The sequence below is a fragment of the Varroa jacobsoni genome, unplaced genomic scaffold (genome assembly GCF_002532875.2).
Source record: "Varroa jacobsoni isolate VJ856 unplaced genomic scaffold, vjacob_1.0 scaffold_189, whole genome shotgun sequence".
Lineage (NCBI taxonomy): Eukaryota > Metazoa > Arthropoda > Arachnida > Mesostigmata > Varroidae > Varroa > Varroa jacobsoni.
In genome coordinates, this window is record NW_019213091.1 from 111,402 (window position 1) to 126,187 (window position 14,786).

At 45.1% G+C, this 14,786-nt stretch overlaps 1 protein-coding gene across 1 annotated transcript in view; it reads left to right on the top strand.

The window, feature by feature from the left end:
- The window catches only part of LOC111272726 (uncharacterized), an 86,812-nt gene that overhangs the window by 66,953 nt on the left and 5,073 nt on the right, over positions 1–14,786 (top strand). The window contains exon 7 of the mRNA XM_022854310.2: positions 1,611–1,705. Coding sequence (XP_022710045.1) covers positions 1,611–1,705 — 95 coding nt within the window. The remainder of the gene's footprint in view (positions 1–1,610; positions 1,706–14,786) is intronic.

Sequence of the window (14,786 nt, forward strand, 5' to 3'; positions counted from 1 at the left end):
TTCTGATTGTCGTCGTTGCTTCGTTCATTCGTTGGTTCACTACGAGTATCGGCGTTTTTTCTCGTACCACCGCGAGTGCTGCCGACGTTCTAAGAGCAACAGCGGCGGCAGCAGACGGTTCTGATGGTTAGCGACCGTAGAAAAGGCGTCATGTAGTTCTCGTCATTAGCGGCAGCAGTGTAGCTCTGAATGACGTATCGGACCTGAACGAAGTGAAACAACGATAAGTTAGTGCCGACGTTTCATGACTTCAGCCGCAACCGCCGCCGTAGCGTCAGTTCGATCGAGAAAGTGTACCATCAGCAACATGGCCGGTGGACCCATTTTTTGTTCGTTTCAGCATTTACACGTGTCGTTCGCTTCGCCTGCATCTACACGATGAAAACATTATGACGAGTATTCTGTCGTTGCGGCTGCGGTAGAGATCACCTACAGGATAAGGAAAGATTCAGAAAGACTATTGAAGGAGAACTCTAATAGATACCTGCAGCAGGAGTAAGCTTACAACAGCTAATCCCCTCACAGAGCAAAGCAGATAAAACAGCTATCAAAACAGAGTATTGCAGGTATTCGGTCGATTCTTATTGAAACGGTATTATACGAATGTAGCAGAAAGAAAAAAAGAATCAACCAGAAAGGCAGCATTTATAGCCAAACGTGGGCGCTAAGACGCCACACGTTATACCAGTTACCCAGGTACCTATTTAGTACAACACTCACCCCGATCGGTCCATCGAAAAAGTCCGTTGGCGGCTGTCATGAGTCGACTGACGCGTATGCGGGAGCAAGTTTCATGTAATTATGACGAAGATACAGCTATATGCTCAGACTCACGTACCTATGTTTTTAGCCGAAACAGCAGGTTAGAGCTCCGTCCCCCTAGAGCTACTGTGTGCTCTATTCATGAGTTCATTAGGCAAAGTCATTGATGAATGAATGATCGGTGGACACGTGTAGATCTACGGACGCTTATTCCAAAGTGACCTTGCAGCGTGAAAAAACAAAACATACAGGTGCGCCATAGCGCCAAGTGACGTTCATATCGTATAATTAATAATAACAATTGTCCAAGTCTTATTGGAGTGTATAAATGTCGTACCGTATGATGATACGGCATATTAGAACGCCATGTGGTGTCTATTGGTGGTTTGATGCTGCCAGTTCCTTGGACGGCCTAGTTCAACCCGTAAACGCTATTTGGTTGGAGGTAGAGAAACGAAAGCGGGAGCAAATATTCTGCCTGCTGGGGGAGCCACAGTAGGGTAGGCTTGTTTCCGCGTGAAGACACTCGTATTCGACTGGAAAGCGTCCTTCCTCATCACGGCCTCCCGTACCGCAATATATATCATTAGCCGTAAGAGGCGACTGTTACGTTTCCCGATCGCTCTGCACACCATTTCTGTCTGGTGTATATACGCATCCGCATGTACATGTTGAACGATCCACATCCCAATGAATTCTATTGGCATGTCCTAGTCACACTTAGATGGAATACATACCGTTACCGATATATTACATGTCACCTATGTGTTATGAAAACCGTAGCTGGATAAATCTTTCGCTAGTTTTGCGTATATTCATCTAACAATCTAATTTTTGCCTATCTGCAGAACGCGAATACAAATGTCTGGGCAGCTGGGAGGAGGATGACGGAGTCACATACTCATTCACGCATCGCCGAGACGTTCATGGGTTCCAATGTTTCGTAAGTTTATCCTTTTTTAATACTAAGCTTGAAATAGAAAGAAACTACCTCATTCAGAGGCATGGTCTATGCGGGCCTTGAAGTATTAATGCGTATGTTTGTATGTGTATGTACGTTGTCGTGCACACACTTACATTCATTAGGTTTCAAGCAGAAAGGTTATAAGTTTTCGTTGGGCTCAGCATTTCTCTTTTGTCAGCCAAAATGCGAAGCTTGTCTGATCTCGTCCACTTGTGGTTCGTTTTTTAAATAGACCTGACACAAGCAGACATAGCATACGGAATCATTGTTCCGTCTCGATTTCTCTTTATTCATCGACCAAGTGTTTTTCGAGGTTCATCAATCTTCCAAAAGTCGTAGCTGACCTTATCGATTATACGCACATTCTGGGGAAGCTCTCTCCGCGTCGCAGGCGTGCCAGTTTATATGTAGTACGTATAAGCGGTAGCGTGATATTCTACAAACAATCACCTTGTAACAAAGAACGACGGTCAATAGTACGCAGAGCTGTTCGTAGTCAGCCTGCGGGTATTGCGACAGGCTAGATGAAAAGATTCCCAAGCAAACCCTCAACGGAGTTACCCAGACAGAGATCGGCACAAACTCCTCGGCCTCCGGGAAGAGGATCATGTTTCTGTAAAAGCAAGGTCGCTTACCTCTCTTTCTATTCCATTGGGCAGTAACGATAATCAAAATAGAAGCTGGATCAAGAAATTCAAGATAAACGATTGAATGAATGTGGCCCAGCGAATCGGGTTCCCGTATCAGGCCACAAGTAGCTCGTTTGTAATGTATTCATCCATCTTTCTAGAACGGCCTCTGTCAGCCTTATATAACGAATCGAATCGCGCCCTTAAAGTTAACCATTGATATTCCATCGGTTTATGCTAAGGGTTCTCTTATACACAAACTAACACATGCCGATGCTAGGTAGCGTACGAGACATGAATGAAATTTTATCTCAGTAAGGTTACTACGACAACCAAAGGAACTACTGCTTCATAAATCATCAGCCATTTCGAACATGCCTTGTAGAAGTGTGCCCTCTTAGAAACTTTCATTAGCTCATTCTTCTTTGCGACTCGCTAAATGTTGCCATTTAACTTAAAACTAGTAAGCGTCACTCGGTTAGCCTTGAGCATGCATGCAGGCTAACCGGTAGCAACGATCGTTTACTATCATATGTGTCCCTCTTTAATGGCGCATTACACCCGAGAAGTTTTTTTGGTAGATCTTGTAATGTAACCTTCTACTGTTAGGACGCCGTTAGGTGTGATATTAATTTCTAGCTGACTAATCAGGTTAAAACAAACGGCGCATACAAAAAGAAATGGCCTTACACAAGGAATTCTCGGCTGTACCTTCTATAACAGGCCTAGGTTGTTCTGTGTAGCATTGTCTCAAGGACCTGTCAAGATCTAGTGCCGAAAGAAGCCAGCAGTCTTAGGCTAGGTAGAGGAAAGAGATTTATCGCTTTTCCATATCGCTAAGATTTTCACCAGCCAGCCCATCTTATCTGACACCGAACCTATATATCTTAGACGGCCTATTTCTTCGAAATAGATTGTCTGACCTAAGCACTACCTGTCAACATTCATATTTATTAGCGTATGCAGACTTCAATTCTACTAACACATGCGCATATGTGTAAATTTACAAGTGTGCTTTTGTAAATACGAAATAAACGTTATTCTTGTTTTTATCTATGCGCGCTTTTTACCTTCTTAACAAAACCCATGAGTAGTACCACGAAGCCACGAACTAGCCAATCTAAATAAATGTATATTGTGGGTACATGTTTCAAGTGTAAGAAATACTGCGAATAAACGAGAGACAAATACGCGACTGAGTAGTGACTAAATAAGTAATAAATTTTATGCAGCATACCATAGCATATCAGGATAACTGAATGATAGAATACATGAATGGGACTCACGTAGGGTAGGGCAACGTTATTCGACCCACGTTTGCTAATTTGCAGCAATGCTGGGTTTCGACAAAATAGCTATCGGCTGTTCTGGTGAATCACCGTCGCACAAGCGGCAGTTCGGGGAACACGACCGCACCACAAGCGGCACTTCAGCGAAGCTTTGACGACCTCATCTTGAAGACAAAAAAAAATCTTTGAACAGGTAGCAATGAGAGGGGCCGTCGTAGCCGACTGAGGAAGGTATGTAAAAAGCGTGGATATAGGAAACCATAAATCTATAAAGAAAATATATTGCCTCCTACGACACACACGGGCTACGAACGACAGAGTGAAGAAAAGTCCTGCTTTTTAGAACGTAGCAGAAACGTAGCGACTTACTCTGCTATATTCAGCAGCTTAGGACTTGGCCTGATTTATCTCGTTTTGCAGCTCTACACGGGTGTGTTAACGTGCCTGATCGTGCACTATGCAAGTACCGACCATTCATATTCTCGCCAACGTGCAAAAATGACATCTCCATAATTCTGCCGTTATATTGCCGCGTCGTAGTAATACATGTATTTCCGTTTGAAAGCAGCGGAAATTATCGAATGTTATAGTATGAGCAGTGGCTGTTTTACAATTGATTTAACTTTACATCAAGATAGGAAGTTTCTTCCTTTTTTTTTTTTCAAACATTTTTATAAGGTGTTTGTGCGAGCTGAAGTTCACAGAATTATTTGACTGTCGGACCATTTTCGATTGTGCTGAAAATTTCTGTGGCGTTTCAAGTTGTGAACCCGTTATCTATGAAGGTTTCGGTTGCTTTCATGTAGAAAAACTTAACGAATGAACAAACTTGCAGTTATAGCAAATTTTTTTGTCCTACTTAATAGTAATTTTTCGAGTACACCTTAGAACGTTAATGGTTAGACTTCTTCTGTCGGGTCTGTTAGTTGTCTTTGCTTATTTAACGATATATCGGAAATATCGTATTGTTGTTGACTTTGTTAATGTTTATGTCCGTCGAGGACAGCATAACCAAATGTACATATACAGAAAGGGATCAGAAGCAGTAAAAAATAATAAATTTTATTTTTCTAAAGGCTTGTAAAAAAAAACAATAATGTATTCGATCAAAGGTATCAAAAGGGTTGAGATAATCTCCGCCACTGATGGTGCGCTATGGCCATTCGCGCTGTCCGCTACAAAAACAACAACGACTGTTGCTGCCGGTACCAACGAGTACCAATACAGTTACCCGCCGAACGTCTCAATCCGGCAACAGCAGCGTCGACAGCAGCTAAAACAATGGGAATCGAGACGTTCATCTCTACCGAGGTCACCATTTTCTCGCTTAGCCACGAGCGCCAATGTTCTTTCAAAATTGATGTTTACCGCCTGGCGCGTCAAGAACGTGTGAAAAAGACTGTGGTCTGTTTGTGTAAGAGCATCCGCTTAGTGGAGGGCTGTTACCATCCTTTTGAAGGTATGTGTGTGTGTGTGTGTGTGTGTGAGTGTATGTATGTATGTATGAGGGCAGCCTCTGACCTGCGATCACCGACCGATCATCCCCCGTTGACGAAACTGATCGCCATCGGTCAAGCCATCACCGGCAGCCGTCCGCTGCCACAGGCATTTTCTCGTCATTCCATCTATTGTAACGTCGTTCTTGTTACACTTATTTGTAATGACTGTCCGTCCACGACGGCTATCGTTATCGCTGCTGCTGTTCATGTCGATCCTGTCGCAAGGTGATGATCCGGTAATTTGCCAAAACATCGATCGATTGATCACCTGTCGTTTTGTTGTAGATGCCTTTGGTTATAATCTTATAGATTTCAACGTGTACAAAGCTTGCTCCGATGTTGATAGTAAATTTGTCGCGTTTCATGAAACAGGGTGGCGTTTAAGCACACACGCTGCGATTCGGTACTGAACCTCACAAATCACTGCTCCTGGCGAGCAGAAAAGCACAGTAATAAAATTTTTCGAAATCCAGGACAAGCCTGCAGACGACACAAGCGGCCGAATCCTAACAACAAAACAGTAGAGAAAGCCGTAAAGCAAACACATCCCACATTCACACATACCCATTCATCGAAATGTGTAAACATCGAAAAGCATCATCTAGCAAAGATCCAATGCAGTCATTTCGATCACTGATACTTATGATGATTCTTGCGATTATTATTTCTCCTCGTTGTCCTACTTGTTTATATTCGAGCCGTTGTCGCTGCTGCTGTCGTCGTAATTCCGACGAAGAAAAAATTCGCGGCAAAGATTTACTGACCATTCAATATGGCCTTGCTCTTGGCTGGTTGATGGTCGCGCGCTGAAAGTTCAGTTAAGAACAAAAAGGGCGATTGTATTGGCCTTTCCATGCCAGTTTAATTTAGGCACAAACAGTGAGAGCAGGAACGTCCATGAAAGAGAACATTTCTATGGTGAACGTTGCTTGCTACTGACGGCGGAGATTCCGTCTAGGTGTTGAAGACCAACCCGACGCTCGACGTTTACGTTTTCCTCTCTCTACCACTCGTGCCGACGAAGCTGTATGGGGTCGTCAATAGTTATTTTAGTCGTATATACTGTAAGTAATAAATTGCTATCTACCTGTCGGTGTGGAGTAAGGGAGTGAGGCTGAACGAACATTATTAGGTTCCCTTTTGCTCGCAACATTATTCATCTAAAGGTAAATTGCCTTATGGCCGGTCTTCTGCCTCGAGCATTGCCGCCGCCTCCGTCTTTTAGAGCTTTGTTTTTGTTGTTGTTGTTGTTCTTGTTGTTGTTGCTGCTGCTGCTGCTGTCGTGCCATATGTATATGCGCACACATTTGTCTGTGTGCGTATGCGCGGTCACTCATATACAGAAAAAAATAATAGCAGAAACCAAACGAGAGCATGGGCACAAAACTATTGACAACGACAACGACAACGGCGAAGTGAGGAAGAGAAAAACAATCACCGAAAGACAAACAGCCCACAAATTGAAATCGTGATCGAGTCAAAGTATTTGCCGATCGACAAAGAGCGACTGACCAATAAACAGACGACGAACGAATGGACGAACCCTCCAACTCTTCGTGGCAGTCGTCGCTGCCGCCGCCGCCGCCGCCGCCGCCGCCGCTGTCGGTGATGACTCTGCGAAAAGCGAAAGATTCCGCATAGCAACAGAAGTCAATGCAACTCTATGGGGTCTCGGTAGTCGTCATCAACCATGGTGCCGTGGACAAACACCACTGCCATAGTCGATCTGACCACTATCAACCACACCGATAGCAGTAATAATAGTAACAACACCACGACCACCACCAACAACAAGCAATAATCATAATCGTCATCGTCGACGACGACAAAAAGCAACAACGACAGGCGACAGAAGTCAAGCGAAAAGCAAGTGCTGCTACACTCGTATATGCCATGGCATAGCCACTAGTGCATGTACGCGTCCGAAGTGTTTCTGTCAATGCCTAATCTAATACAAAAAATGACCGGTGCAATGCGATGTGATCTATTTCGGTTACTGATGGTTAGGACGGTGTTGAGCTTCATCTTGGCTACAGACGGGGGGCAAGTGACAGTGCGGTAGACCTGCTGTGAGGCATGTTAGTGCATAGGGTGCAGAGGTCGATTCATATATGCATAGGCAAAACAGCACACAGATCAGGATATACATTTGCGCACACGACGAGCGGGACATCAACACACGCACACTTCAATATTAGTATATTTCTAATGGATTTTTGAGTCATATGAATATATTATACCCGCTGGTTTATGCAGTGCGAAATAAAGCCTAATTGTCAAGATTATAAGTAAACTTTATACCTAAAGCAACAAACACACACATGTGAGATACAAACTATGAACCTGTAACAGGCCAGATTCGTCTAGTTAACATAGCACGTCTGCGCGTTTGCCCCAAAACGTATATCATCGTAGGCACTAGAAGTACACGATGCCAATACAACGAAATGACGGTGATGAGGCAGATTACGACAACGAGCTCAACAGCCATCGCTGGCCGATCAACGAGCTGGTTGGCTTATCAAATGACTCTTCGCTGATATCCGAACGATGACGACAGTGGCAACAGGCAAATAAGTAATTCTGATATTCTGCAGCTTTTTCGGTGCGCTGCTGGGTTGTTTTTATCGTCGTCTGCCAAAGATAATAGGTGTTAATCCCAGATTCGTGTCGTTTGTTTGTGTCTTAGCTAGCGAGGCACAAATTCAAGATAAAATAGACACCAAATAACGAAAACCCTTTCTCCGCAACGGGATTTGCGGCTTCACTGGGCCGCCGCCGCCGCCGCCACCGCCGCAGCAGCGGTAGCGGCGGCGCTGCCATTCAAAATGAAGGAGGGCGAGAGAAAAAGAGGATGGGGGCTGCTAGTGGGGTGTCTCATATCGATGCGTATCAGCTCGGACCGACCAGTATGCTTCGGCGTTCTTCATCGTCTCCCGTTCAGCTCCGACAGCGTCATACGTTTGGGCGGACACGTTCGATCCTCAAGCCAACAACATAAAGTAGACAGCGTCAAAATGTGCTCTTAGTCACTGTTGTTACTATAGCTATTCCTGTAGCCGTGTTACTATTATTGGTCTGATGAGAAATTGGTTTTTCGGCCCTGCCCAGTTGTTGTCGTTGTGAACGTCTTCACCGAAAAGTAATCTTCATTACCGCCATCACCACTACGACCGCCAATCGCAATGGCAAAAGATACAAATGAACAGATCGTTCCATTCGGAACAACGTCAGCGAAGGCAGTTTAGGCGGCTAGAGCGGAGGTGGTCAGTTATCCGATATTAAAAGACTGGGCACAAGTTCGAAGACGACAATATTTTTGCTATATACTTGTACGTAGGTACGTAGGTTGAGGAAAGCAAGCGATAGCCAACAACTAAACTGGCCGCGTCTACAGGTTGCTTGGTCAACTATAGGCATTTCCCCGCACGGCCTGCTACAAAACGTCGCCAGACGGCGGCGGCGGCGGCACTTCTGACGACGCCTTCTGGCGACCTGATCGCCACTCGCCTCTAAAATTCGGAAATTAAGTGATGTTAAGGAAAAATCCCATCCGCTAGGTCAATGGAGTGGTCTAGAAAAAATGTCTTTGTTGTAATAGATAATTGGTAGGGCAATCAAAATAGAGCTCGTGCTCATAGCGTTTCATACTGCTGTATAAATTGACCAGAAGAAAATTTCGCATAGCCCGGTCTTGCTGGGGCTGCCGGACCCGTTTGGCTTGACCCTTTCCGGTCTCTTTTTCTTCACTAATGGAAAAAAATTTAAAACTACTGTACAGCGTCTGACAGAAGAGAGGAGTGATAAACAGGGAAAAAGGAAAAAAAAACTGATGGATAGATAAGAAAGCTCTTTAAAGGAGAACGACGTTGCTACGATGCCATCGTTGCTGTTCCTTGCGTTGATGATGAAGATGCGATTCGAATGATAACGAAGATTGATCGGCTGTTAATGATATTTCTAATGGCTTCTTCGTCGTCGTCTACTACTACTCATCCACTGACTGCTTGTGGCTGTCATTCCTCTCTAGATTTTTGTCTTTCTTTCAGTTTTTTGGCTTTATTGGCTCATTCGCTGGTGTTTGTGAGGTGCGCCCGCTTCTTTTGCGGGACGCTCAACAACGCGATCGAGGGCCAGAGGAGGAAGACAGCCCACCTCAGAACTCCAATTAAGCGTTAATCCGTGTGAGTGTGGTGGTACGCGCTAAAATGTTTCGTTGTCGACTGTTGTCTATCGATAGCAAACGCTACGCACGAAGGAACGGTGAGAGGGCGAACGCCTGAGGAATCTGCCATTTGACTCACTTAATGCAGGCCGGTGCCGCAGATGTTGCTTCGTTTACGTAACGCAATGTACGTACGTACCGCTGTAATTTTGTTATTGCCACGCCACTGTTGCTCTATGTGGCATGTGTGCGTGTATGTGACTTGTTAACTGTGATCCGATCAACTAAATTCAACTTTGCAGCCATATCGTCCGGTCATACAGGCGACGCACGCCGAAATTGCATTCGCCTGTTTCGTATCAACGAGAGACGAGCGTATCACAGCAACAGCGTAAGGTACGTCACTTTGGCTTCGGACCATGGCGGCGGTGGCTTCGAGCCTCGTTTCGATCGGTCGGTCTCCCTGTCTTGGTAACGCACCGCCCTAATCGGCGTAGGCACTGTGAAAAGTTTTCAACCAAACGGGATTGACGCTGCTGCTATGATTTCTGGTGCAACGACAGAGCGCAGGCGCTCAACGTCGGATACGGGCCACGATCGCGTCGCATCTGTTTTGGTCGGCTATTTTTTGCCATCGTCGTTACCTTTTTGTACTGCGGCGTTCACCAACAACTCAGCCGGCTGTCAGTCCGACTATCTTGATGGCATCGATTGGCTGACGGACACTGCGGTGATAGTATATAATAGATATTGGTTAATTTGGTAGCTCATCTTAGCTAATAAAAGAGTTATTCAGTGAATCAGCGCATCACTGGTAGGTTGCGAGCTTCACTGAAATCATATGAAAAAAATGAACCAATGGAAGCGAGGTGAATTTAACCGGTTCGGCTTAGCAGCATTGAAGTCATCAAGACACAGCAACGGCAGAGATAGCCAATGGAACACTGCGACTTGTTTGTGGCAGAAAGCGACGCGTGAGGTCATGCTGCGGTAGACCCCCCTGCCTGCGATAGAGAGTGGGTGATGGAGGCCATAAGCAAAGCGTTGCCGTTCCGTGTCAGGGGCTTATTTACATGTCTATCATCAAACAAACCGATGGCCATGCTGCTGCTGCTGCTGATGATGATGATGATAATGATTATTGCCCCGTAAAAAGTATTAACATTATGATCGAACGAACACGGAACAGCGGTGTCGTTGTTAGATAAGTGGCAAATCAATAATCAGAAGACAGGTCAAAGTGCCACCAGGTCCGGTTTCTAGCACCATGGTGAGCCCATGAAGCCTCATGTCGTATGAGGTCAGCTTGAGGCCTAACATGAAAGTGGCTGGTCGACCGAAGCCACTTCGGCCATTATCTAACAATACTGGACCTATTAGTTATATCCTCTATCACTTTCGACAGTAACATCCTAATGATTTAAGTACGAAACACAATTATTATCAAGCAATTCTGCATACAGTGAAGTATGGCATGCAATTATTTGACAATCAATTTATTCACCCTGTCCCATGTACAACATAATTCTTCGTAGGGAAAAGTTTTCTCTGCGTATTTATTCCAGACAAAAGCTTGTAAGATATGTATGGGAGTTTGCGTGTGATTGCCGAGATGCGTTTCAGGCCATCAGTTAATGAGCAGAGGGGGCCATTACATGTGAGCGCCATGTGTGGCAATGGTTGCTTAGCCTACCGGTTCTCTTCGGTGTGAAAACATTTCACTGCCCTGTTCTGCGCAGGCGAAAATGCTGCTCCAGAGCGTTTGCCTCGACTTGTTAATGCTGTTCGTTTTCTACTTCTGCCGCTATAGTTTGCTGCTACTCGGAATGTCGCCGTTTACCCTGTACGAAACACACAAATGCGAGATACCCAATCAACGACCCAATTGGTTCAATGCCAAATCTTCGCTCCCATATTTACCACGCTCTTGTTGAGGTATTCTCGGTGGTGAGGGCGAAACCACCATGAAAGCTATTTGTATGCCTTCTTGGACCTTTGTATTCAGCGATGCGCTAAAATGTTCCAGCAGCTCCTGTAATTTTCCCACCCTGACTACGCGCTTGATCCCTACCGAGCATAAAAAAAAGTTAAAATAGGTACTCCCGTCCTTGTACGTGTCGTAAGGCTATCGTATCGTCCCTTGTCTGCCACCTAGTACCTACTATTATAATATGTGTAAGTCTGAGACAACCAATAGCAATCTCACTCGACGATACTTTCAAGAAAACGTCAAGCGTTTACCATGTCAACCGGTTGTTGAGCGACTTCGGAGTAAACAATCTGGACATTTCGATCAGTGATAGGTCGGTTATTAGTCTCGGTTTTAGCTTAATAACAAATGCGAATTGCCATGGACGATGATGGTTTAACAATGGAAAGGGTGAAGAACGTGTACCGTTGCACAACGACTATTGACGGAACGGTGGCGCAGCGCAAACCCACTTCCAATAGATCCTGATCTCTAATGCCCTTTGATTGTCGACTGGTACCAGCGTCAGAGAAAGATGAAGATCATAGCTCACCAACGAATAGCGATGCGGGTAAATAGACAGTGACGAAAAACGCGAGCAGTTTGGACTCGAAAGACGAAACCAATTCAGCTATATGAGCAAGGAACACTGGCGGATTCTCAAGTAGCGTTCTACTGCATTGCTAACCATTATACGGGGAGAAAGCTGTACCAAGATACCCTGCTTTATTTCCAATTCGGTCCACCATACCCAAGTGGCTGCGGTTCAGCTGATATATCGAGTACCAAAGCTAAAAGTTAGTCAGTAATCCGGTATCTGGAAGTGAAGCTGACCCACACACAACGGCAGTGCTGCATCGCTGCACCCCACAGTCTGTAGAGCCCAGGAAATGTATATTTCAATACGTTGTTTGTTTTCTTATTATCGCCGTTGTTATGAGCGACAGCTTTAAAATGCGGTTTCTTAGGGCAGCTATGCAACGTTGCTAGTGGGGCTGTTGGCCGAGAGACGGAGGTAGGAATCAAACGCCGCTGAATAGATCAAAGGCGTTAGTCATAGATCATCTGCCCGATTGACTTCCTGAGTCATGATTGATAATTTTAGCTAGACCGCAAAAAAAACGTTCCTACATAAAAACGCTATGTAACAGCATTTACAAGAATCGTAAGAAATGCGCATGTGCTTATTATATACGTACACACACGCAGACCTATGCGTGTATGTTAATGTAGATAATGTCCTCTGTTGGTCAGTCCGTTCATCCATACCCAGCGTCACATTTTGCAGAGTAATAGTAGTGTTAATAGTATCTCATTAGTAAGCGTCATGTCCGGTGCTAATCCCAATTTGCGTCTGGTCACGTCGTCGTCGTCGTCGCTATTTTTGAAGCCATCGTGGCCGTCGCTTGCTCGCGTCATCTTTGCTCGTAGTTGTCTCGGCAATAGCTAAGCCTACTACGAGCAAATAGCGTATTGATTACGATGTTTCTGTGGGAACGAGTGTGTCTGTGTGTTTTGGCTTGTCGTTTGTTCTGTGCGATTATGTGATCTGACAGATAGCTAGGCGACTCAATGCGAGACGCAACTCGATCCGTTTTGACGCTATAACAATCCAGATCACAGAGCGTCACCAACAAATCGATCGACCATCGAACACATCAGCCAGCCCATCAAAGCCAAAGCTCGATGGCGCGAACTTTTCGTCTGTCTAACGTAGCACAAAATGAAAAAAATAAACCGAAAAAAGCTACGCACACGGACGACACAAATAGATGTCGAGTCTCGTCATCGTTGCTGTTGTCTATGTTTCTGTGTAGGCCATAATGTAGCCGACATGACATAGCCGCATACCATGAGACTCTGTTCATTGGCTTCAGCCCTCGACGCGGACGTTCGTTTAGCTTCACATCCGCGCCGGTAGAAACGGCAATGCGTGATGCAACAGCTCGAGAGGTCGTTGGGTGCGCGAACCCAATGTTCGCCGCTGCTATGATCATCACCACCACCACCGCCGCCATCATCGACACCAATAGTGGTAATAGCAGCAGTGAACCAATAGAACGGAGCGGCGAGATAAGCGGGGAAGGAGAAGCGAAACAGCCTAGCGCCCAGGGGAACCGCCACTTTTCCAGACGATTTCTGAACCACTGCGGCTGCTTCTGTCGCTGTTGCGGATGACGAAAATGATACCTATTGATGATTCTGGTGCAGACGAAGTTAGTGCCGGCGTGGGCTGCTACGCAGGCCAAATACGTCAAAGGCGTAGTAATGGCGTGCGGTAGTCGATGCGTTAATTGGTGAATGTTTCACGTTGTCTCCTTCGTCGTTTTTTTGTTCGTCTGCTACTTCTGCGTCTGAGACCATGCAACAGCATGAGCAGTAGCGGCAGTAAAAAGCAAAAGAGTCTAAGCTAATGTCTTCAAGGCATATTAATTGCTTGGTCCTGGCAACCGGTCCAGTCAGCTCACTTGGATCATGGCTGACTGCACGCCATTGCATATTAATAGAAGAATTTAATCATGAGCAGGAACTAGTAGTATTGAAATTACTAATATATTAGCGTGGTATAATGACGATATGCCTGCTTATATAAATACCTCATTTGGGGGATGTGGATCGACGACATGGGCATACAGCGCATGGCTACAACAAATTTATGATAGTACGTAGTAAAAGAGATAATGTCTTTATGACGCGGTTAGCTTATGTATATCAAGGAAGCGATAGGGTAGAAAGAAAGTGGCGAGATATAATGCAAACGGCTCCATTCCACGGCTACTTGCTCTATATTTAAGTTCTCTTACTTCGCAAATAATATGTTAATTAGACTATGTTTAATTTAGACGCCGTGTGGGCATCGTCAAAACTCCACGGTGTCCTTTCGAATCGTGAAAACAATGAGAGGCCTCAACATGCATGAACAGAAGACACGTCTTTTTTTTTATCCGATGAAAGCTGTTCCGAGCCTTCCGACGGCTGCGTTTTCGCCTTCCTCGCAAAACCCTACTGTGAACAAAGGTCCAGTTTGACATAATTACAAATGTCGAATTACCTTCACGCGTTAACCGATGAAAGCGGTTATTGCAAACTTGTCGCAACTTAGCCAAAAGTTCCCAATTAAAGATGGCTGTTGTCAACATGGCTTGATCTCGGTAGAATAGACTGAGACGGGCGCTGACTTGTGCTGCCGGCCGGACCACAAGTCAAACTTTTGCGCTTACTTTATTGCATAGATGTATATACACACACACACACACACATTTATCGTCCACTAAAGAAGTCTAATCTAGCCAGCGTATGGAATAGAGCTGACTAACGATTGCATTAGCTAGAACCGCAAGAAATCAAGCTTCCATAACGATCACGGATCGTATGGGAAGCCAAAAATGAATAAACAGGCTGTCAGAACAGACAAACGTCATCGATGAACAGATTAATGCTATTGCTGTTTCAGTCTTCGGTACTTCTGTTGGTGGTAATGACTGGTGTCTCCTTCATTCCAGTGCTAC